Below are 25,989 nucleotides of genomic sequence, written 5' to 3'. Positions count from 1 at the left end.
TTCTTATAAGCTGGCTGCTGGAACATTAACTTTCGACATATATTATTCAAGTACATCAAAAAATTAACTCAATTGGTAAGCCTTGCAAAATATTCACACATTTTTATTCAGGTTATATTAGTATATGAAATAAAAAATTAAGAATAGTAAAGTACGATCATAAATCACATGCTCCGAATTCAAAAATTATTTTAATTGATTTATTTAATTACTTTTTAAAATGTGACATTTAACGGATTTATAATTTAAATTTTAATATTTACAAATTTTTTTATTTTTAGATTACAATCACCTTTACAAAAAAAAAAAAAAAAAGAAAAAGAGATGATCCATTAAATTTTTAAGCCTTTCATTATCTCATAAATTTTGAATTTTTTCATTTTTGATATTCAAATTGAAAACTTGCAGGATACTTTTTTAAGTTTTAATTATCAAAAATATCCTTTTAATTAGAAATAGTATTTTATATTTTTTTTCAAACTATCCTAATTAATAACTTTATGGCACAAATTTTTTTTCACGTATAACCCAAAATATCCATGCATTTGTAAGGATTTTTTTTTTTTTTAAAGGGAACTTAAAAGGTTTTTCTATTTTATAACCTCTCAAGTCTTAGTCAAGAGAATGAGAGAGTGGATAATGAGAAGCATGCAAAAGATACATACAAATATGAGGCTGATTGGTGGACGTGTGTTATATAAAACAGTATCCCAAACTATCCCAATTATAAAGGCAATGGGAGAAGTTTTGACAATAAAAAAAAAAAAAAAAATTCACAACAACCATTTCTAAATCCATATCTATTTCACCAAAACAAAAGAGAAGAAAATCTCATATCCTAATGATCAGGAACCCAAATTTTCAAGAGTATGAGCTTGGTAATCTATGTATATATGGTGGTTTTGTACTGATTGTTTAATTCCAAGATGATTTCCATATCTAATGATAATTATTAATGCTAATAGTGATCAGTGATTTTAGGCCAAAGAGATTGTGAACGTTTTGAACTTCCATTTGTTTAACTTTAATTTGATGTTGCTGTTTGTAATTGAAAATAATTGACAAAGGCAGAATTTTTGTGACAATTAAGAAAAACAAATGGAATACAAGAAAAGGCTGTGGTCCAATTAAATTGCTTAGAAAATTCGTCAGTCGTCCCCTATGGCTGACCAATTTCTGAAGTTAATAGGGGTGCAAAGACTCAAGAGTCATATGTTTTCACCATCTTATTATTTGTTATCTCCATCAATCTTTTAATAAAATAAAATAAAGAAATTGAATTATGGGGAAAGAAATGGATGAAAATGGCATAACCCAAAGCAAACGACAAAAGTTTCTGTTTTAAAGTATACATCATGCATGGCCCAATTCGCTTTTTGAATAAACCCTAAACCCCATTCAAAAGTTCTATATAAACCCCCCTTCCCTCCCTCTTTTGTAATCAATTCAAACTTGAAACCTTTAGAAATTTCTATATAGCTCTCTAGCAAAACTTGAGTCTTCATGGATAAGCTTGTCCTAGCATTTTTCATTTCCTATTTCTTCATTTTTCCACTAGGGAAAATTGTGCATGGTGCTAGTTCTAGAATAACCTCTTGTAGCCAAACACCATACCCTGACGTCTGCAACAAATTCATGGGAAATGGAATTAATCTTGCAGCAAGCCTTGATCAAACCCATTTCTCGTTCCGTGACTATGCCATTCAGGTGACCCTGAACCAAGCAGTTCGAGCTCACCAGCTCGTCTCGTCGATGGACGTGAGTTCATTCGATGTGCGAGCCAAGTTGGCCTGGAATGATTGCTTGGAGCTATATGAGGACACCGTTTACCATCTTAACCAATCAAAGAGAACAAACAATCCAATGGATGCTCAAACCTGGTTAAGTGCGGCAATTGCCAACCAACAAACCTGCCAAAATGGTTTCATTGACTTCAACTTGGCCTCTAATTTACAAAACTTTCCATCTATGTTAACCAATTTTTCAAAGTTACTCAGCAATTCCCTGGCCATAAATAAGGCCACTGTTACATCCTCTTCTACTCACAGTACTACTGCTAAACAAGTTGGCAATCGACGCCTGCTTGTCACCGGATTCCCAGCTTGGCTTTCGGCTGCTGATAGAAAGCTCTTGCAAAAAACAGGTGCACCAACCAATGCTGATATCGTGGTGGCTCAAGACGGTTCTGGTGATTTTGAGACAATATCCGAGGCAGTGGCAGCAGCTGGTGGGGGCCAAAGAACTGTTATACACGTGAAAGCTGGAGTTTACACGGAAAATGTGGTCATTAGTAGGTCAGCTAAAAATATAATGTTAATTGGGGATGGAATTGATGCCACGGTTGTTACTGGTAGCAAGAATGCTCAGACCACTACAACTTTTAGTTCGGCAACTGTTGGTAAGCTCTAATTTAATTAATCAAACATGCATTAATTTTTTGGCTGACAGTATTAATTTCCCATACACATAAACTCCATTAAGTTTTAAAAAGCTCTTCCAACTGTTCCATTTTGGTTTTCAGCTTTGAGCTCAAGAATTTCATTATCTTTGAAATTTATACTATTTTTTCTTTTACTGAATTTTATACAATTTGTTTTACATATTTATCTATGAATTGAAAAGAAAATGGAAAATCAAAACATACCAGAATCTTGTTTTATTGGGCTATATCCTACTTGCCAAATTGACAAAGACACATGTTAGTTAAAACAAATTAATAAACATGTTTATTAATTAAAAACAGAACAAAAGTTTTTTTCTTTTATTTGGGATCTCTTGATATTTGGTAGTCATTTTGGATTTTAATGATTCGAAGTCGAGTCGAATCGATATTTATAAGAAAAATAAATTCTTTTAAATTAATTTTTTTCATTCGTAATATTTAAAATCAAAATTTTACTTAAAAAAAAATTAAGCTTCTTACTATTCGAACCAACAAATATTGGTCAAAACAAAGGTTATGAGATAATAAAATGACAAAGAACGAACACGGTTTAAATATAAAATAATAATAATAATGCAAATTATCAATAGTAAAAAGACAAGTCAATTTTTTTTATTAATTCGATATTCTTTTGTTTGTCTCCTATTTCACCAACAAAACAACATAACGAGAAAACAATAGTAAAAAAGGTAAATAAACAACTTTTTCCTTTCCTTTCCACGTAATTAATCAATAATTCATATCATTTGATTACTCACTGAATTTATTTCTTCTTTCAGGTGTTTCGGGTGATGGCTTCATAGCACGTGATATAACCTTTGAAAACACCGCCGGACCCCAGAAATACCAGGCGGTAGCCCTCCGGTCCGGCTCCGATTTCTCAGTCTTCTACCGTTGCAGCTTCAAAGGTTACCAGGATACATTATATGTCTACTCTCAACGCCAATTCTATCGTGACTGTGACATTTATGGAACCATAGACTTCATATTTGGCGATGCTGTTGCTGTGTTTCAAAACTGCAACATCTACGTCCGTAGACCAATGAGCAATCAAATGACCACCGTCACAGCACAAGCAAGAACCGACCCTAACGAGAACACGGGCATAATTGTCCATAATTCACGCGTCACGGCGTCGTCAGATATGAGGGCTGTTCAAGGATCGTTCAAGAATTATTTGGGGAGGCCGTGGCAGAAATATTCAAGAACAGTGTTCATGAAGAGTGCTTTGGATGGACTGATTGATGCAGAAGGTTGGTTACCATGGAGTGGAAGTTTTGCCTTAAATACCCTTTACTATGCTGAGCATATGAACACTGGTGCCGGAGCAAGTACAAGTGGAAGGGTGAAGTGGGGAGGATATCATGTCATAAACGCCGCCGAGGCCTCAAAATTTACTGTGGGGAATTTTCTGGCAGGAGATGCTTGGATTCCGGGCACCGGAGTGCCATTTGATGCTGGCCTGTGATATCCTTTATGGAGTTGGAGGTGATTTCGCCATTTGGAAATTGTAGATAGGAAAGTGACCTTAGATGTTGAAATTGCATAGGAGATGCTAAATATATCTTTTATGTAGTTGAATTTGTCAAAGCGAAGAAAAAAAAAAGTTGTAGTAATTTGGTATCAATGCTGAATTTCATGAAATTATTGTAGGCTATTTATGAAGAAATTAAATAATAAAAAAGAGTTTTTTTATCCTACTGAAATCGGTTATTTTATGTTAATATTACTTATAAATTAAAAAAAATTATATTTAATATATTTTAATGTATAAGTTTTATATAATATTAATAGATAATAAAATTCATTTAATTAAAAAAATAATTTTAGAAAAACTTAAATTTTTATATTTATCTTAAAATTTTATATAAAATTTTATTTAGATAGACGATTATAATGAAATTAAAATTAATAATAAAAATTATTGTAATTATAATTTAAAAAATTAATTTGATTATTATTAAAAAAATTAATAAAAATTTAATATTAATTTATTTTTATTAAAATTAATATTTAAATTTAATGAATGATGTAATAAATTTAATTATATTATATGAAAAATACGATAAAATCTAAACGGAGGCTAAGTCATGGGTTATCCATAGTCAGCCCCCATGTCCCTTTTAGATTTTTTTTTCCGAAGAAAAGTTGAGACCCTGCAGGCTTTTTGCCGCGTGGACTCCTCATTTTAAAAAAATCAATAACATAGATTAAAAAAAGTATGATAATCATTACACCATTAGCATCGTTCAATCAACACCGAAAAAACTGTGGACTCATTACTTCTTAAAGTATCCGTAACCGACATATATTCCTTTGATATAGGTATTAATAAAATTCTCAAAATTTATGGATCCATGTGTCATACATATATCGATATCTTACCTTTTTTTTTTTCGAATAACATAGATGATTATAAATTGAGATTTATAAGAATATAAACATTAGCATGTAATTAGGGGTGGATCCAAAATTTCTTTTACGATATCCATTTATATATTGTATAAAAAATATCGTTGAATATATTAATTTTATCAATCAAAAAAATTCAAATGAAAATTTGGATAATGTCTTAAGAAAACATTTATTCTAAAATTTTTTTAATAATACATATGGATCCATCTCCACGTATAATCTATACTCTATAGGATTATCAGCCAATGAAAAAAAGAGGGAGGCTAGCTTATTGGTTTGGTATATTTCAATTCTCCTTTCATACTGTATATTGATATTAATTAGTCTGCTTTCCTCATGAAATAGTACTACTAATATATAAATACACATAGTATTAAGGAATGTAAAAATATATTAGATCCACATCTTACTAGACCATTTAAAAGAAGGGTTCGTTTTTATACAATGATAATAAAATTTTTAATTTCACAAAAAAGTATTAAGAAATTATTAAATATTTTATTTTTATTATATTTTATTATTTTTACAATATTAAAATATAAAAATTTTACTATCAATAATCAATGATGTGATCATGTCTCTTTTAAAAATTAAAATTGATAAGTGAAGTTTCCCAATCCAAGGTTATGTCCATCAAGTCATGTCTCCAAAGTCGTGGATTCAAGTCTCCTTTTGCTTTTGTGGCCAAAAAAAAAACAATCCTTTTGGTTCTTTACACTTTCGTTTTTCTCTTTTTGAAAAAGGTAGCAATTCTGGTTGAAAAGTTTCAATTAGGCAGATGGTTAGTCTCATCATCAAAAATTGAAGGGTTTGGATACGTGGTTTTAAGAATCAAAAGACAAGCTTTAAATAGCACTTGAAAAACAAGTTTCCCTCTCAAAAAAAAAAAAAAAAATACTTGGCTGCCTAAACTTTTGTTATCCCTATCTAGCTCTTAATCTTAAGCTTCTAATATTTAAAATTTGTTCACAACCTTCAGGGCCCCTTCGACTGAAACATCATCGGCCCTATGATGATCAGTTTGATAGACACAGCAATTAGAAACTTTAAGTCATGCCGCATATACCGCTTCAAACCCAACTCTTCTTTTCAAAACAAAAAAGACCCCAAATTATCAGAGAATAATTGATTCAAATGACAAAAATGTGTTCTTATTTTTATTGTTTTGATTCAAATCTATTATGAGATTATAAAAAAAAGTTTTTTATATATTTATTAAATTTGATGTAAAATATCATAAATTTTTTATGATAAATCTATTTGAACCAACCAAAAAAAAAAAAAAAAAACTAGCAGAACCCAGAAGTTAATGCTTAATAAAAAAAAAAAACTCCAAATTTAGGATGACACTCGTTGGATTTTTTCTAACATTTTTCGCTTTTCTTTTCAGATTTTAATAACATGCAATTATTACCTAAAATATTTTTTTCAAAGATGGTATTATTATCCGCTACTATTTTGATTCACTTTTTTATCTAAAGATAATATTTATTTTTACATTCAAAGACGAAACAAGCAAGCACAAGTTAATCGGGAGTTAGTTTAGTTGTTACTGTTAGAAAAATGTTTGGATTAGAACAAGTGAATTTAAAAATAATGATAAAAAAATTAAATTTTAAATTTTAAATGTTTAGGATTACAATACAAAAATACTGTAAATAATTGAAATGTCTAAAAAATATTTATAAAATAATAAAATATTAGAAATATAAAATAATATAATGATTTTTTATCCCACGAGTATATTTTTCATCGTAAAAGCATTTTTTGAGTAGCTTGTTTATTTTACTTGCAAAATCTTTTAAACTAAAAAGCCATATTTTCCTGTTTAGCATTGAAGTTGGATCAAAAGCAGTTTTTAAACGCAAAAGCTATTTTCAACATCAATGCTAAACTAGGCTTGAGTCTATAAGACCACTATCAGAAACCTTTTTCATAAGACATGGAAAAGAAATGAAATTGTATCATTACAATCCCTTTCTCTTCATTTCATTCAAATAAATGAAAATTGATAAACCGCCAAATATAAGCAACATGACATTTTGGAGACAATTCAACCAAAACGAAAATTGGAGAGAAGATAGGAATAATGCAAGAACATGCAAATTATGAGTGTTATTTGTCAGTTATGATACTTCTCATGTACTCATGGTACGGATGCAGAACGACAAATATATATATATATATATATATACACACACACACGCGTAGGTTGTCTAACCAGAACTTGAACAGTGTATGTATGCTTCCTTTGCTAAAAATACTACTTTGCCTTATCTGACAACCCTTAACTTATAGCAGTACGATGATTCTATGTGATAACGGAAAAGTATTAGATAGTTTTAGAGCAACCTCCCCCTGATATCAAACGCAAGAGTCAGCCTACATATATATACATACGTACATATATATATATATATATATATATATGTAGACAGAAGTTTTAAGGATGTCTCACAAGAGGAGCAAGTGCTCCTTGGGAATCTCTTCCAGTTTTTGATGAATCCTTTTCCTACCGCTCAATGTACAGTCGGATAGTTGCACCTTCTGAACCAATTCCCGAGAGATGGAAAACCTATAGACAGGGAGTGAAATCAAATAAATAAAAGTTTCAATAACAGCTACTTCAGATGAACTATAGAAACAATTTTCACTCCACTAGAAAACAACAAGATTCACTCAGATAACTTTATAGTAGGAAAAAAGTGAGGAAGTTGACTTACCAATTGTGATCCATCCTCGAAGGAAAACCGAATACCCTGGTACTCTGAAACAGAACCATCAACAGGATCCCTGCATTCAAATTCAACAGCGCTGACAACATTTGAGACATCTGAGCAAGCCCCCTTCACTATATTGCATGATAAAAAGCAGAAGATCATCAAAAGACACTAAACTATTTAACCGAGGAAAATCTTTAGGCATAACAACTGCAACCACCATAACCAATTTAACAGATGCAATGTAACAGATTCACTGATGTCATTCCTAAAATTTAATGGTTGGCATTGATTCCTAACAAGATCTTCAAAACTAGGTCCAAAAAAGAGCAAGTCTCCAAGTTGTATGAGATTTAACTCTAATTGAGCATCATCACAGGCTGCAAAGCTGCTAGACTACACCCAGATGACCCAAAAATATAGTAGTGTTTATTAAAATCATAGAAGATTGAAGAAAGACACCATTGTTGGCCCTTTAAGTGAGCCAAACATAACTGTGGTACGATAGCATCATCATTATTGGACCAATAAGTTCAGAGAAATGGACTAGGAAGTATCAAAGCAACTATGGGCAACGCAATGTAAACTTGGAATATAAACCTAGATTCAAAGGCAATTTAGAAACAAACAAAATGTATACACAATTAAAGCAAAACCAACTTAGCCCATCAGCAGTGATATTGGAAGGACCAACTAATAACAAGGTCATAAACTTTTTAAATAAGTTAACCCTATGATTTTGAGAAAAAAAAAAAGTTTTTTTACAAATAATTTGAATTAAAACCAAATTCTGAAATGAAAGCCTTTAGCCAGTTCAAAAGACCATCAAAGTAGCAGGTATAACTATAGCACTGACCGCAACCCAATAAACAAGGATAAGGGAAGAAGGTTCATTCAGTATCAGGTACTCAGCCACAAGTTAGAAGATAACACCACTTACAGCAGTTACTCTCGCTTAAAGTTGTTTGACTTTAATAAATTCAAGCAATCAAAAAATATGATGCAAGAAGAGAATGGCATTTGTCCAAAATAAACTACAAAACGGTGGCATAATTCCAGGAAGTGGTTCAGTGGTTCTAAAAGAGTATATATACATTCGTATTTTCATGAAGGGATGATTGGAATTTGACCAGATATGCCATTAAATCCTTTGCTGCACCAGCATCCACATTCTTCATGAAAGAAAATGAATTAGTTAGATACTCTCTCAATACATTCATGGCCAAACACAAAAACGGACTTCAAAAACGTTATACCTCATAGTCTTATCGAGTACATAGGTAGCCTAATGCTGACGAACTATATCCTCAAATGTCACAAGCTTATGCCCATCAAGATTTTCCTTATTTTTATATGCAAGTATTGAAAGCCAAGCCAAGACAGCCCAGATTCCATCTTTCTCACGTAAATGGTCGGAGCCTGTCCACAAATAGATTGTTCTGCAAGTTTCTTATTGTTCCAAACAAAACTGATGTACTTCATATTTGGCAATCAAACACTTGCCAGTTCCAAAACTCTCTTCTTTGCAAATTGAACACAATCCAGCATCCATTAAATTGCCAAAAAATTTCCAGCCAGTGGTACCTAGCAGAGAGTAGATAAATAACTGCCTTATATCAATAAAAACAGTGGCCAGCAGGAAAAATGATAAAAATCTTTTCCAATGGAGTACCTCAAAAAATTTTCAGGTTCAAGTGCTGGGCCACTACATAAAGGGCAGCTGATGTGGGCATAATCCTACAAGCAGCAAATCCAGAAAATAAATCTTAAATTTCAATTTAGTGGAGATGATTATAATTTAAACAGTAAGCATATCAGAGTTTAAATTGTGCAATGCACGTGTCTACATTGGCGATTTTACATCTTAATTAGAGTTTTGAAACGACCAGCTGGACACTTGTGGTAGTTGAAATTTAATGTTCCAATTTGGAAGCAGGTTAAAACAGTGAAAAGTAAGGAGTTAAATAAAAAAAACCTGGTAACTCCTTTCAAACCAGAAGAAAAGTAAGGAATTGCAACAACAGCATTGGCAGGCAACTGAATCTGATGGAGTAACAAAGAACCTAAAAAAGTAAATAAGTTATAAAAGCAAATGCTTGGAGGTCAAGTTATTATTAAGGTGCTAACTAGATTTCCTGGATAGCAACAGTATTTTTTTCCCAGGATCATGTTATGATCAGCATCACCATCAGCAGCAGCACTAAACTCTGGTGTGTCAACTTCAGAGTTCGATTGCCCAATCCCATGCAAGCAACCAACGCCTCTGCGTAAGTCAGATTGGGATCGGAATGCCCTCATCCAAAGTCCTGATTCACATTAAATCACAGCATTAACAAAGAAAAGTGTAATATGTTCAGTTAATTAGAGACACAACCTATCATCAGTCTCTAAAATTCTTCAAGAACTTCAAAAAGACCAAGGATACATAGTTCAACAGTGAGCTTTCTTGTGCCCCAAGCTCTTCAACAAAGATGCGATTTGCATAAGTTCCAGCAACTCCATGCAGTGCATCATAGCATCAATACAAGGGGAAAGATTTACACCTTTCAACCAAGAACTAAAGCCTGCCAGAAAAATCAAAATAATGTTCCTGTGCTTAAAGGCGGAGGCTTATCTACGTACCAGAATGTAAACTTTGGAGACAAAAGCAGCTGGCAAAGAAGCTCGAAGTCAAAAATTAACCTAGGCAATAGAGGCAACAGGATTTAGTGATTAGACTGCTTGCATATGCTGCCAATATTGAGCTCCCTGGCAATCCCAGAATGAATCAATTGGGATACCAATAATAGGAAGAGGAATTATGTCTCAATATTTTGGCCAATGCAAATGATTCTCTGGGAGCTTTTAATTTTCGATTTTAAATTGAAATAATAATAACAATTTTCAATCAAGGGAGGTAGAGAAGGATAGGAGAGAAGAATAACAAAGATCACTATTCAAAAGATGTAGCTAGTCCACATACAGTAGGCAAAAACATATTCACTTGAAAAAATAACATACTTCATCAATTTCACGTAGTCACTTGCTGAATCAAAAACCTCAACATCAAACTGTCCCTCAGGCCCCCAAGCTTGTAACACCAACTGCACTAATGTCTACCTGGATTACGCAATAGGTTGACATTAAGATATAAGGAACAAAGAAGAAAAATATCATTGTAGGGATGCAAGACAAACATTTGGTAGATCTTCAGCAATCCAGTATTCTATTATTGTTTTCGTGTTATCAAAGATCTTATCGGTGATATCCTCTGGAGCAGGTCCACCGTTTTCCATGTTATATTTAATTCCAAAATCCTGTGATAAATAAACAAAAGCAGAAGCAATCATACATCTATGAAATGTTCCATAGAAAAACAATTTTTAGAAAATAGACAAAATTGGTTAGGCCCTACCTCAAGAGGGCCACCTTGATTATGCAATTGCAGCAATATTACTCACGTCCACACCAACCCTTTCATGTATTACGGCTGATACAGCTGGAGTTGAAAGCAATCCATTTTGACCAACCCATAAACGTCTTACTCCATTTGCAGCAGACATCTTAATTATTATCTGTCAATTTAACAAAAGATATTACCTCACTGAAGTATTTGACACAATGGTTAAGGACTTATTACCAAATGATAACATTATTTTCGAAAAGGGAGACAACATAATACAAGCAACGACTAAAGAAGTTCTCAAACGCATGCACTCAAGAACATATGGTTTAGAATTTGGGCGCCAAAATTACATCATAATAATTGGACAACCAGAAACATTTACTATATACACCACATTGAGTACATACCACATGTAGCAATTTCTATGGCTTTCTATAGAAAAAAACTGTCAAAGAGTGACTAGATCCTCAAAGCAGGTTCACACAAGTTAAACCAGACAAGCCTAAAACCACAAATACATTGGTGGTCTATTTTGAAAAACACCCCCTTAACGAAATAAAAAGAAAGATTGCTTTTTCCCATTCTCAAGATGATATATTTAAGTATGAGTGAATGTGTGTCTGACATTAGATTCCGTTAAGTATATACTTCAAGCAACTTATTTATGATAAATACTGACTGCATCATTAAATGCACTAGTACAAAAGAAAAAGGAAGGGGGGAGGGGGAAGAGAATTGTCACAGAAAATCATGAATTAATGATTCAAAAAATTTATCACGGCCAGAGATTATTTTCACAAGTGTTTTTATGCTGGTTAAAAGGCTACCAGAGTACAAGCATCTGGTTTGAACATTAACTGATTGCTTCACCCACCAACCAATATCAATTAATATTAATACATCATGCAAGTAGAAAATGCAACAAAGAATTAGTAGAAATATCATGTGATAGTTTATGAAAATTTATTTAAAAATACATAACTATCCATTTAGATTTAATGTTGCAGTGCCTCAATAGCATCCTTTGAGAAATAACAACCATCACCAAAAACAAGAGTGGCACCTACAACCACGAACGGAAATAAGGGAAAGCCGTTATAACCCATTGAATGAACATAATCAAGCAAAAGAAAAAAATCTCTAAGACAGTGAAATGAGACAAAACAAATACTAATGGTTACATCAATTCTTTTTTTTCTTTTAGATGATTCAAAATTGCTCTTTCAAGATAAGGAATGGATTTCTTCCAAAATAAAGTAATAAACTACCAAAAGAGCTGGTGAAAAACTAAAGAAGTTGAGATGAATATGCTCTACAGTCATTATCCAACAAATTAGAACTGCCTGTTGTCAGAGCATTGGATGGGACCTCTGATGCTCGAAATTAAATTAAATGGCAATATACAAAGGTAAAAATAGCAATACTCTTGGTGTTGTTAACTCGGGTTAGGATAAAGATCTCAAATCTGAGCCATAGTGCTATCCTCTTGTACATACACAAAATTATTCACAAACAAGAAGTCTGCATCTATCAGTTTCAAGGTTGGTATAACTCTACTATGAGCATGGTAGCGCCACCTAAACCAATGTAGTCAAGGGGCATGCCTAGGTCCGAGGTGAAGGGGAAATCTGGCAAAAGCCTTGCATCCGATAAAGTGAGGCAGCTTTATCAAGGTGCACAAAGGTAAGTTATCTTTGTTTTTTTACTATAAAAAATAATTAAAAAAAATAAAACGTATTTTCAATTGAGAAAAAAGTGCAATACATGTGTCCTTTCAAGAATAAGAAAGTGACTTCGTTCATAACCTATTGTTTGAGATGAAGGGAAGGAAACTTATAGCTATATTCGGCAACCTATTGTTGAGAATAGTTTTAGTTATCGCTTGGTATTTTCAATATATTTGGCAATGCAATGCAGTCAGATTATATATACATATATATATATATAGAGAGAGATATATATATATAGAGAGAGAGATATATATATATATAATATTCCAAAAAACTAATGCCTTTTTCCTTAGATGATACAAGGGTACCAGCATCTTTAACACTTTGCACCTTTGATCACCTTGACCTAGGTGTCAGTGGAGTCCAGGATCTGTTTTGATGCCGCTGACAGCCCCCTCCCTCCCTCCTTCCTCTTTCACTTTACTAAATTTTCTTCAAAAAGAAAAAGTCAAATGTCCAAAATGGCCTAAGAAAATTACCCAAAAAAAACAAAAAAGGGCTAAAAATTTTAAAGATCCCCCGTGTCCCAAGGACTCCTGTTCAATATAAGGATATATTGATACAGACTGTGATTGCAAAAATTGAAGTAAAAATCATGATAAAGTACAATGATTTTACTTTAATCAATAAAGCTCCTTGCACTGGCTCTTCAGAACAAAGATTCTCACAGGGCAAAGAACTAGTAAATGCCAGAGGTGCAAAATCCAATCCTACTTTGGAGATAAACAGACCAAAACAAAATCAAGCAAATAATATGACCAGAAGAAAAGTTCTCTGGATGATATGAGCTAAATATCTTTCAAGATAAAACTAGAAGATTTTGTTGAACCGCCCAAAGAATATTCATATATCCCTAGTACATTTAGTGCACATACATCCTTTTCATAAGAGTATCTCTAGTATTGCAAAGCATATGTTCTATGCAAACCTCACATCAATGGATGTACATTAAATCAATTCTCAAATTCCGAGCGTCAAAGAGCATATTTAAAGAGTCACATTATGCCTCTAAAGATAAAAAATAAATAAGACCAAGCCGATTTTGCATACAAAAAGCCATAGCATATACGAAAATCCCTACATTTAACTTTCTCTGGTGTAAGGGAATTGAATGTTGACTGAACGAAATTTTGCAAATAATGAGGTTGGATAAAAACTTAACTTTTACATGGAAAGATCCACACCATATCATTCAATTAAACAAAAAAGTAAAGCATTATGCAGAGGAATGCTGTAAGAAAAATACAGAAAATTGTTTACATTCCATATGTCATCTCAAGGTGCATATAGCCTAAACATTGAAATAATTTTATGTAAAGAAAATGGAGTAGAATTCCTCCAATAAACAGACTTCAACAAAGAAGACAACTATTTAGGAGACCTCTAATGCTCACAATAAGTAGACCGAATATGCTTCTGGTCAAACAATATAAGACCTTGAGAACTATTAAGTAATATTATTTTTTATCAACAGTTTCAGAGTATTAAAACATAAATTTGTATCGGTGAAAAGGCATCCATTACATAGACAATTTTAGAATCGTTCAAACATAGAAATATAACACAACTACAAAATAAACCATAGGAAATTATATTTCATTTAGGTATTAAAATTACAAATAGATACTATTAAAACCGCAAAAAAAATTTCCAAATTAAAAAAAAAATTTAAATTAAATAATAGAGAAACTTGATTCAGATCCGAAATAGAAAAGAAAAGGAAAATAAATCATAATTAAGTTAGAATTTAAAATAGCAAATAAATTAGCATCGAAAATGATAAGATTCCGGTCTTTTTCCGCTACATAGTATAGAATTACAGCTTAATCTATGAAAATGAAGCTCATGTTATTCAACTAGATCTGATTCAATGAGGAGCACTTGCATACATCAATCAAATGGATCAAATTGTTAGATCAGAGTGATCTAAGACGAGAAATCAAGGTACCGATATCGATCAAACAAAACGAAATGAAGAAAGATTAAGAAGCAAAAAACCTTCTTACGGAGGCCAGAAGTTCCAGGCTTTTGGCCGTCGAACGGCGTCGTTGGCACTTTCGACACATTGAATACCATTTTCATTTCTTTCTTCGCCAAACACAACTCATATCAATCAATACGAGAGGGAGCTCACTAGTTGGAGAGAACAAAGCAAAATGCGTTACCATTGAGAATATGAAACTGGCAAAAGGAGGAAGTGACCAGTGTTTTTATATATATATAGTTCTCCTGTTCTTTTGTTTTGTTTTTTCTTTTTCCTTTTTTTTTTTTAAGAGTATGTAAAATGAATTGAGCGGGAACGGAGAGAAAGGGGGTCTGGAGAGAAAGGGCATATTAGAGAAGTCCTTCGCTTTCCAAAAACGACGGTTCTACTTAACATTACTTCCTTTGTCCCAATTAAGTTATCGTTGTTATTTTTTAAAAATTTATTTAACTTTAACCTTATTATTTTAAATATTTTAATGAATTAAATTTGATAAAACATATATTTTAAAAACTAGTTGATTCAAAGTTTTTAAAATATATTTTTTTATATTTTTATCAATAATAAATATAAAATAAAAAATATCAAAGTTTAAAAATACTAGCCAAAAAAAATTAATATGTGACAATTTAATTGGAACAGAAGGAATTTTTTTTTAATTATAAGAGAAATCACAATTATAATCTAGATTACTCATAATCAAATAAATAAATTAATCAACAAATTAAAACTTAAATAAACAAATTTTAATACAAAATTAAATTAAATCCATATACAATAGGAGTTGAAATTAAAATTTCAAGGTTCTAAGATATATTCTTTGTTACTAAGCCAAAATCTTTTTGATCCATTAAATAATTATTTTTAAAAAATAAAATAATTATAAAGTAAAATAGAGAAATAGAAGAAGTCATTTTTTTTTTAATCTCTGTTAAATTTAAATAAAAATAAATAAAATGAGATGAAGGAAGTATGCACGCAATGCATAACCAGTCAACAAGCCATTTCATTTTGTTGGTCCACAATTCAATTTATATTCACCCACTCTTTTATTTTATATGTTATTATTGCATTAGCTATATAAGAAAGAAAAAAAAAAGATTGGGAGATTCGTTGTGATGGGTGCAATCATGTGAGAAAGTTTTATAATTAATTAAGGAAGTTGGTTATTTAGCACTAATATAGAAAATGTTAAAATAGTAAAAATTTAGTGCTCTACACAATATTTAATGATCGAGAAATGCTAGCTAAGTATTGGGTGGTAAGTGGTAACACTAAAGAAATATATATAATTAATTAATTATATATAAGAGTGATAATGATTTATATTAGATCGGATTCAATTTATTTTTTTAAATAATATAAAATATTATAAATTTTAAAAATTAGATTCGAATTCGAATTGATTTTTTTTTTAAATTAATTCAATTTGAATATAATTTTATAGTTCAATTCAATTCATTGGTTTTGAAATTTAATTTTTTTATTTTGTATATTATTTTAATAAATTTTTAATATATTTAAATAGATTTATATATATGTAATTTTTTTATTTTATAAAAATTAATAAAAATATATAATTCGATTTAATTTAATTTATTTGAATTTTTTACATTTTGATTTAAATTTAATATATATATTTAATATTTAAATTTTATCTGAATTAAATAAACAAATTTGATTCAAATCAAATTGAACATTACGATTTAATCAACTTTCAATTTTTTCTCATCCTATATATATAATATTTTTTATTTTTTGGGAACAACGTATTAAATATAATTTTTTTAAAAAATAATATTTTAATAATTATCGGTATTTATAAACAATCGTTAATTAAATATTTATTTTTAACAATTAATTTAATTATAAATTATGTCATTGTATTTATTCAAACAGGAATTTTAAAATCAGAAATTGTTTTGCAAAATTGACTGGAGTCGTACAAAATAAGCAAAAAAAAAGAGAGAAGTCCAAACTCACGAACTTCTGTCAGCTTACTGGAGCTAGCGCAAATTTGGAAACAAAATTCAGGCATGGACCACGCACCAAAAATAGTGTCCAAATACTACTATAGTCCGACCTTTTTTTTAAAAGTATATATTAAAAGAAAATCCCCCGCCTAAACCGCTCAAATTATTTTCAAAATTTTAAAAATTTTTCCATACAACATTTCCGTTGTCTTTGCCTTTGGCTCTGCATCCCATGTGCGAAAGAATCAATTAACCTTTTATAAAACAAAACTAATTAACCGAATAAAAAATCAAAAAATATTCCTTTTTTTCTTTAAATTTCAAGTTAAGATATAATTGAATACGTGGTTCATTAAATAATTCATAAACATATTTAATTTTTATGTATTTATAATGTTCTTAACTTATATTCAAAATATACATAAATAAATATAAACATATTTAATTTTTATTTATTTATTAAATTTGATTAAAAATTTATCGATTAAAAGAAAAATTCATAAATTTAAGGAACTTATTTATATTTTATTTATTTACACCTCTAATTTGAAGCTTGCTCTAAAAAAATCGTAAAATGAAAAAAAAAAAGCTTAATCTATTAAAATGATGGGAAAGTCATAAAGAGAAAGAGGCCATATGGCTCAAAAGACTACATAACCGGAAATTTACATGCAAGTCACAAAGAGTCACTCTAAAATCTAAATCCCTCCCTAAAAGCATTACAACACTTTTCCCACATCAATTTCAAACCACCCAAAAATAATTAAAATTAAAAAGATAAAACATCAATTAGTAGAGGACTAAACCACACCTAAAAAAAAAAAAAACTAGCTAAGTTGTTCTTTTCTCTTTCTTTAAGCTTCGCTACTTGAAAAAGCTACCGACGGTTACGCTTTCGGCGGTCGACCGCGACCTCGCTTAACGCCAGGAGGAGGAGGAACAGCTGCGGTTGCAGTCTTAGCCTTCTTGGGGGGGCGTCCACGTGGCCTTCCAGAGCCGGGGGTAGATTTAGGCTTAGGGGGAGCAAATGGATCTTTGGGTTTAGGCGGCCGACCACGAGGCCTAGGTGGGGAGACGACGGTGCCTGGTGGAATAGGAACCTTGGGCTTAGGTGGACGTCCACGTCCACGCTTGGGTGGAGCATTGGGGTCGGGTTTCAAGTAATTATTCTTCAACATAACAATTTGGCCGCTTTGTTTCATCTTGTTGAGGTGGTGAGAAAGAAGAGTCGAGTGAGCCGCAGGAAGATCTGAGTGAGTCGACTCGATGTGCTTCGAGATTGCCGACTTATTCGACCCTGCTTTCTCGTTCAATGCCTCTATAGCTTCCAAAATCAACTACACAGGGAAATCAAAACACAATTAAGTTCACATGAAATATCCAAAAAAAAAAAAAACCGAAGGAAGCGTTGGTACAAAATTCAAGTACCTGAGGGTAGTCTGGAAGAGAAGCTTGTTGAGAAGGGGGAGGGCCTTGAGTGTCAATAGTTTCTTCAGTCGCCATTACAATTTGAAGCTGTTTTTTCTTTTCTTATGTCCGAGGGAAAAGGAAAGAAAAAGAGGGAGGGGAAAATGCTGCTCTTGTTGATGTGAAGAGAGAGTGCGAGGAGAAGGATTGGATTTAAAAGGGGAAGGCTCTGGGATCAAATTAAAGAAAGAGGAGAGGAAGGAGGATAGGGGCTATGATCCAACGGCTGGGGATGGCTAACTTTCGGCTTACATCCAACGGTTGTGGTTTATTAATATGGTTTTACGCGGATCGGTGACGTGGGAGGGACCTGAACTAGGTTTGGAAGTTTTCTGGATTATGAATTTATAAAGTTCTTGCTTTTTTAATTGGCATATTAGTTAAGATTAAATTTAAAAATACGTATAATTAATATATTATTTTCTGTTAAAATTAATAAAAAATAAATTAAATATACAAAACTTTTTTCAAATAATAATTTAATTTTTTTAATCAATTAGATTTATTGAGACAAATGAGAAAAGGCCACGTAATCGTACCAGGAGGGGCTGAATATTTCGGAAGGAGGCAGATCGGGCATCCAAGTGCGGATGGTGGGGCCCGAGTGAAGGAGGAGGGCGACGATAGAGTGGTAGTGGGGAGCTGGGTGAAACCTTTGGAGGAGGAGTTGAAAACAAATGGGTGGTCAGATAGGAGTTGAACTTCGAGACAGGAATGTAGGATTAATGGTGTCAACAACATAGCCTGCCCGGATCTGTCTGACTCTCTTCAAGTGTCCGGATATCAAAGGCTATTTCAAATCAGAGACTTGGATTGGATTTTTGTTCTTGTGGATTGGAGACATCAGATCAGGATATTTCCCCAACTCCCAAGTCCCCTTCCCTGTTGCTTGGATTTTTCTTTTAAAAAAAATTTACGGTTTAATAAGTTGATAATTTAAAATATAATATGAATATAATATAAAAATAAAAAACAAAATAATACGATTAAAAATTTTAATAATTATTATATATAAATTTAATTAAATTAATATTTTATATTTTTATATCAATTTAAATTATAATATATAATTTTTATATAAATATATGAATTTAAATATTTTATATAATATAAACACATAAATTTTCGTATCTATCATTTAAGATAAGAGAATAAAGCCTACCTGCAAAGATTCGAGATAAGTTTTCAGATCTGTTTTTTGTTTACTTTGTTTTCTCTTTCGCTTTCCTCTTCCGTCATTCGTTAGTTTGGCATTGGTTTTACCAGGTTTTTCTTATGGAAGAGGATTCTAAATTTTTGATTTCAAGGTAATTTTTTTTTATTTATCTAGGATACTCAGGTCATGTCATTTTTTTATTATTTTATTGTTTTTTTTCTTATAAAATTCAAAGATTACACATTTTTTGCTTCAATTTAAGGCAAGTGGTAAGCGACAATTTTAGATGGATTCTTTATTTATGGACTTAATCTCTTTTTTTTTTTTTTTTTTTTGAGGGATTTGCTGTTAGCTTGAAATTGAAATTAAACTCCCTGGTTCTTCGTCTACAGGCTTAGGATTGAATTATAGCCTTTTGGGCAATTATTTTCCAGGTGAGGAGAATAAGAATTGGGTATTTGCCTTTGGTTGCATCAAATGCTTTGTAAAATGGTGATCCTCCACATCATAGGTCAACGCCTCGAAGGCGTGTACAATCTTTGGCTCCATCGACTAATAAACACACAAACCACATGCTCTAACGATCTCTGCCCTTTTTACATAATCCTGGCTCCTCGTTAACACGAAATTCCACCGAGAATCATAGCTCCTTCTGCAGCTTTAAAAGAATCATAGCTCAACTCGACAGCTTTGCTTTCGCTAACTAATCCCCCATTAACATTTACATACTAATGAACAAAAATTTTAACGCATTTATAATACAAAAAAAGAATAGCCAACAAGCTTAACTCTGCATCGGTCGCTTCCCATGCGGGTCATATTTCAAGGAGCTTGCAAGAGTCGATGTGGAAGCAGAAGCAGAAGCGATATTAGTATTAAAGGTTGATTCAGAAGCACGGGTATCTGAATCACCGGAAGTTCCGGCAGTTGATGAGAATCCAGGAGGCCTGTGGGATCTTCTGTATCTAGAACCTGGAATTCCAGGTCTTGTTGGCTCTTCTAGATTGCTAGGTTTCTTTGACAGCACGATTACTACCCGGTGCATGTCGGGTCGAAGACTGGGATCACCTTGCGTGCATAGTAAACCTAATTGGATGCACATAGCTACTTGCTCGGGGCGTGCTGATGGGGCTAAGACAGGGTCCATGATCTCCAAGCCCTTGCTTTTTTTGTAAAGCTTATATGCCTGCAACATCAACAACCAGCAAGTGCCAATTACTAAGCCTCACTTTCGAACCTTGATTTTTTATTGCTCATAAAGTCAAATGTTTGAATAATTTTCGCCATTATAACTTTTCTTTATGTTTTTTGACGTGAACATGATGCACCGATGATTCATACTTTCCAATGCATGCCGGGATTGGAATTTCTTGGCTCAGTGTATTTTTGACCAAGTCCCCCTCACACATGTGGTGGGGTCCTTATATTCCTAACTTGAACAAACTCAAAATGATGTAAAGGTGAAAGAAGGCAAGATGCGATTTCCTCTCGGAAATCACCAAAAGTCTCCCTGATGTTGATCTTCTTATAGGAAAAAGTCCACAGGACAGCAAATGTGCGAAAAGTACAGCATGACATTGAGCACTAAAAGACTCGAGCCCACACGACTCATGAGGTCTTACAAGATCCAAACTTCCAAGAACCCCAAATGCCATTAAGCACAAAAAGTTATCTCAATTAAATGAATGATTAGATATATGTTACTTTGTCCTTGGGGGTAAGTGTCGGACATGGGTATGTTTCCAACATGGGTAAGTTCATTTTTTTCAAGTTTGATCCAATTATTTTTAGAGGGTCGAACCTCCATTCCCGTGCCCTTTGAAAATGTGTTGGACACGGATATTTAAAAGAAAATGAAGAGTTGAAGCAACAAAGGATTAGATCATTAATCTTGTTCTTACCCAATCAAGTAGATTTTGAGCATCCACGTCTAAATTGAAGGATGAGTTTCTCTGGCCACTTATCAGCTCCAGAACCAAAACCCCAAAGCTGAACACATCTGCCTTCACTGATAGATGTCCATGCATGACGTACTCCGGTGCCATGTATCCACTGTTACCAAATAATAAAGAACTTCGTTAAAACAACACCTTAGGACTAAGGTATAGGCATTATGAAAAATTACCAGAAGGTCCCAAGCATGTAGACCTCATTATATTATCAATTAAGAGGATGCATGCTAGACAACATACTTGGTACCAGCTACCCTGGTGTTGACATGTGTTTCATCCTCAGGGAAAAGGCGAGCCATGCCAAAATCAGCAATTTTAGGGACCCATTTATCATCAAGTAAAATATTACTTGCCTTGATATCCCGGTGAATGATGCGATTGTGTGCGTCTTCGTGAAGGTAAAGCAAACCTCTTGCAATGCCTGTAATTATTTCATACCTTTGCTTCCAGTCAAGCTCCTCTTTTCTATTTGATTCTACAAAAAAGACCATCACCATCATGATTACTATGACTATAAAAGCACAATGATTAATTCTATTCACACCCATAAATAAATAAAAAAAATCAGTGCAATATCTATCATGTTATTTGCTTGTGTTCTTAATTTTATGATCAACTTAGTTTTCAGATTAATGGTTTAAAAACTGGTTATCAGTTTCACTCAGAACCGCCAAGTTTGTGCTAAACAGATTGTTTTGCTTGGAGCATACATTTCAAGTTCATACTATAAAATTTGGTCAAGTCTTGCGAAAAGGCAGCTTCTAAGGAAAATTAGAAAACCCATTTTACATGTTAGAATAGGATGAAAACTTCTATAAATCATGATGAGCATTTATCCACCATATTTGCACAAGGTCTGGAGGTTAGAAACCAACAACTTAATACCAAGATTTATATTTTGAGGCTAGAGATACAGCAGACGTGTACATATAAAATAAATAGACAAGAATAGATCAAGCAAATGTGCTGAAAAAGAGGGTTGGGAATATTAAAGCATCATCTCAAGGTTTAGTACTTGATGGAATCCATCTAGGTCTGTTTCAAATAACCATACTGAACCTCCTACAAGTCAGTCTACCATTCATTCTCATTATCTTTTCATCATGCATACAACCAGAGTTTTTCATTAAGCAGATATTTTGATTAGTTGATGATAAATAATTTTAGCATTGATGATTACTTTCAAGCACACAATCTTGTAATTAAGTTTCAGAAAATTGAGTCTAGCAGAACTTTCATTGAATCACAATATCTAAGATCATATAGAAGTACACTTGCATGCCCCTCATGATGGTTCATCATCTGCTTTAGAAACTCATTTGATTCACAATGAGCTCAGTGGACTCAACAGTTACAATCCAGGACATACTAGATGTTCAGGACATACTACTGCCATTCCAGTAGTGGGGTTAATGGCATGGGAGAGGGCTACCTCCAATTTGTAGCCAAAGATCATATACACCAAAAAGGAAACAAATAGTCAAAAAAATGCTGGTGTAAAGTGTCTTCCAAATACATTTTACACAATCATTCTATAACAAACAGAAAAAATTTAGTCAAAACTCAAAAGTGAAAAATAAAATTAACTGTTGTCTATTCATTGCAACATTAGTCTTGACCTCCACCAATTGGTGGTGGGACAGATCAGTCACGAGTCAAAGCCTTCCAACTCAATCTAATTGCTAATTTCCATAATCTAACACCCTTTCAGACTAAAATTTTAACAATTTTCAAAATATAAATGCATCAAGATTAGGGAAACATATGTTTTCATTTCCCTTCTTATTCCAAAATCTCCTTCCATTTCTCTTTAAAGAACAAAGGCTCTGACTTGTCTCTATTGCTCAATCCATATTGTTTTAAAGTTGCTTGAAATGAGCATTCGTAGTTTTTACTCTAGCCTGAACTGCATTATCTTCTTTTGAAGGATGTTTGAAACAAATGTTTACATATATTAATCCGTTTTAGGTTCCAATGCAAGCAGCTCGTCTTAGGACTTCTACAAATTGTGAGGGAAAAAGAAAGAAAAAGAAATAAAAAAACAAACTATAGCTCAACCTAGCTTTAACTTTGTAACAAAGACCATAATTGCAACAGCATTCAGAATGTCTAACTCAGAAACTAACTTTGCTACCCTTTTCCGTGCATGATTTTGGATAAAGTATTGCAATTTTGTAAAGTTGATATCAGAATTTTCTTTTGGTACATTACAAATGAAAAATTTAGCCATCTTAATTGTATAATAGATTGTTTCTTTTCATTCATATTCTACTAGGTTTCAAATACAGGAAAGGATCGTCCAGTGGAGATATCCACTACTTCATCCTTGGATGATTAATGCACATTGAAATAAATCTAGGATTAATATTAGTCCAAATCAATTTTTAATTAATTTTCATTTATCTTCCTACTTAATTTAAGAATACTAAAATTTCAGCCATAGATTAACTTCAATTTGCATTTATCATCCCAGGATGAAATAGTGGACATCTCCACTACTTTTTAAGTAGTGAAGAGGATCCTTACCCTTCAAACACATACATTTTAATTTGCAAGGTCGAGTGTCCTGACACTTAGATATATTTGTTGTATCAATATCTGCCAACTCATCTTTCTTTGATGAATTACTTATAAGCATGCCCACCAATCACCTTCAATCTCCACTTGGTGACTTGTCTAGGCCAAGTGATGTTTCTTTTAGAGTTCTAAAAACTGGACACAATAACAACACACTCATACAGAGAAGAAAATGAAGAAAAGAAACACCAAATACAAAAAACGGAACAAAAGAGAAACAAACCATATATTTTCTAAGACAAAAAGCTAAACCTTCCAAAATTATTGGAATTACTCAATTATACTATATCCTGATTACTCAAATCTGTTATGAAGCATGGATGAGTAAATGGTAGAAAAATAAAAGCAGTAGACAGCAAATATATTATGGAAACTTACTGAAGAGAAGCTTGTCTAGACTCTCATTAGTGACATACTCGTACACCAAAAGCTTTTCCACGCCATGTGCACAGTAACCCAAAAGATTCACAACATTGCGGTGCTGCACACGTGCTAGCAACTTAGCCTCATTCTCGAACTCCTTTTTCCCCTGATTTGAGCTATGAGATAGCTTCTTCACTGCAATTTCCCTTCCATCATCCAACTTCCCCTATAAATGAAGGAGCAGCCATCAAGTTAGACAAATTCCTCACTGTTTAGTTTGATTTTTTGAAATCAAAATTTTGAAACCTGAAAACTACTTGGGTGTAAAATGATTGTAAACTTAGGGAAATTTCTGATAACTGGAAAAGTAGGACAGGTTTAATGAACCAACTGCTATTCTAGCTTCTTGCGCAATTTCAATTAAAATTTTCTATGCTTGGCCTCCTTTTTAATAGTTGAGATGAGATTAATCCCAAAGGGGGAAAACAGCTCAATGGTTTGACTGACTTGAGTTATAGAGATTTGGGACAAATGGTTCCCTCTTTATTAAAGCTAATGGTCAAAATGGGATTCTCAAGTACTTTTTACATTTTAGGACAAGGCATTTTCATTATTTGCTATTTTTCTGTTTTTTATGTTTTTCATATGCAAAAGTTGGAACTTTGAATTCCTAGAAAGGTAGAAAATTTCTCCTTTAACAGTATCTAAAAGACCATAACAATCCATTGTATCATACCACTTATATTCTTAATGCAAACAAAATAACTATTCAATGAATCAAAAAACAAATCAAGTTCAGCAAAGTTTCCCTTTATTTTCTAGGCAACCAAACAAGAGTTTCAGCAGTGGGATCTTACCCTGTAGACAGGTCCAAAACCCCCTTCACCAAGCTTGTGACTAGGGTGGAAATCTTTGGTAGCAACCACCAAAGTTGCGAAAGGGAAGTGCTTTTGCTCTTGTTGAGCTATTTTCTCCAAGTCTTCATTCTGGCCCTCTGATCAGATACCCAAGAACACAGAGATCATCAAACATGCAAACAAGCATCAAACTTTTTTTTTCATACAAAAACAGAGTTTTTAATTTCACCTTTGCCTGAGTTGAACTTAAAAGGTTTCATTATACTTCGAAAGAAATTCTTGGGTTTTGTCATGGGTTTCGAAACTTGAAACTTGAAAATTTAGAAACTAGACCATGAAATGGAAAATTTTCTGAGGTGAATCTGGACTGAGAGGAACTAATAAATTCTTGGAAAAACTTGGAGGTTGAAGAATTTGGATGAAGATTGATTTTGGATTTGTAATGATAATTTTGATGATTTTGAGGTACAATTATTTTGCTTTCGTTTTCCTTTTTTTTGGTATGGGAACACAGATATGTTTAGGAACAGACCGCGTTGTCCAACTGATTGACATTTGACAGATGTGTAAATGCGTAAAATATTAAAATTTATGCATTTATATCCTATTTTAAATAAAAATTATTTATGTTGGTAAAAAATAAAAAATATAATTTTTTATTTTATTAAATTTTTATATAATTATAATTATAATTTTAAATTATATTAATTTTATATTTTATTTTTATATCATATTGTATCATCGTATTAAAGGCCCACCGTCCCTCTTATTTTTTGTTTAGCAAACTTATTGTTATGATCAGACAGGTCAAAGTCGCATGATGATTTATGAAGCAAAGGATTCGTTGGCGAACGCAGAGTTGCCTTCACAACAAGGAAACCAAAGCTTCAAAGCAATTCCAATTCCAATCTAACACGTGTAAGAAAATAAAAAAAAAGTATTATTAAAATGAACACAATAAAAAAGA

The 25,989-nt window shown here is 32.4% G+C and overlaps 3 protein-coding genes and 1 pseudogene across 4 annotated transcripts; 1 reads left to right on the top strand and 3 right to left on the bottom strand.

Annotated features, from left to right (window-relative positions):
* Positions 1-1,434: 1,434 nt before the first annotated feature.
* LOC111287592 (pectinesterase-like) lies at positions 1,435-4,122 on the top strand. Its single transcript, XM_022878239.2, has 2 exons — positions 1,435-2,398; positions 3,223-4,122. Exons 1-2 carry the CDS (start codon positions 1,504-1,506, stop codon positions 3,909-3,911), a joined length of 1,584 nt encoding a protein of 527 aa, XP_022733974.2. The 5' UTR covers positions 1,435-1,503; the 3' UTR covers positions 3,912-4,122.
* A 2,871-nt stretch (positions 4,123-6,993) lies between these two features.
* Positions 6,994-15,009, bottom strand: LOC111287534 (putative phosphoglucomutase, cytoplasmic 1; annotated as a pseudogene). The gene is made up of 12 exons (XR_016341785.1): positions 14,692-15,009; positions 11,974-12,026; positions 10,973-11,132; positions 10,755-10,874; positions 10,579-10,677; positions 10,201-10,260; positions 9,554-9,884; positions 9,251-9,315; positions 8,835-9,162; positions 8,673-8,750; positions 7,582-7,651; positions 6,994-7,433 (listed from the first exon to the last, which is right to left on the bottom strand). The product of XR_016341785.1 is annotated as a putative phosphoglucomutase, cytoplasmic 1 (transcript).
* Positions 15,010-17,227: 2,218 nt separating this feature from the next.
* On the bottom strand, positions 17,228-18,274 carry LOC111287985 (HMG-Y-related protein B-like). The gene is made up of 2 exons (XM_022878715.2): positions 18,079-18,274; positions 17,228-17,987 (listed from the first exon to the last, which is right to left on the bottom strand). Exons 1-2 carry the CDS (start codon positions 18,151-18,153, stop codon positions 17,538-17,540), a joined length of 525 nt encoding a protein of 174 aa, XP_022734450.1. The 5' UTR covers positions 18,154-18,274; the 3' UTR covers positions 17,228-17,537.
* Positions 18,275-19,754: 1,480 nt separating this feature from the next.
* On the bottom strand, positions 19,755-25,594 carry LOC111287028 (cysteine-rich receptor-like protein kinase 43). Its single transcript, XM_022877187.2, has 6 exons — positions 25,252-25,594; positions 25,023-25,159; positions 24,181-24,391; positions 21,466-21,700; positions 21,175-21,325; positions 19,755-20,459 (listed from the first exon to the last, which is right to left on the bottom strand). Exons 1-6 carry the CDS (start codon positions 25,313-25,315, stop codon positions 20,058-20,060), a joined length of 1,200 nt encoding a protein of 399 aa, XP_022732922.1. The 5' UTR covers positions 25,316-25,594; the 3' UTR covers positions 19,755-20,057.
* Positions 25,595-25,989: the final 395 nt, after the last annotated feature.

This window comes from Durio zibethinus, chromosome 4, assembly GCF_047325235.1.
Source record: "Durio zibethinus cultivar Kanyao isolate XHJ-2024 chromosome 4, ASM4732523v1, whole genome shotgun sequence".
Taxonomy (NCBI): domain Eukaryota; kingdom Viridiplantae; phylum Streptophyta; class Magnoliopsida; order Malvales; family Malvaceae; genus Durio; species Durio zibethinus.
This window is presented reverse-complemented; position numbering and strand designations above follow the sequence as displayed.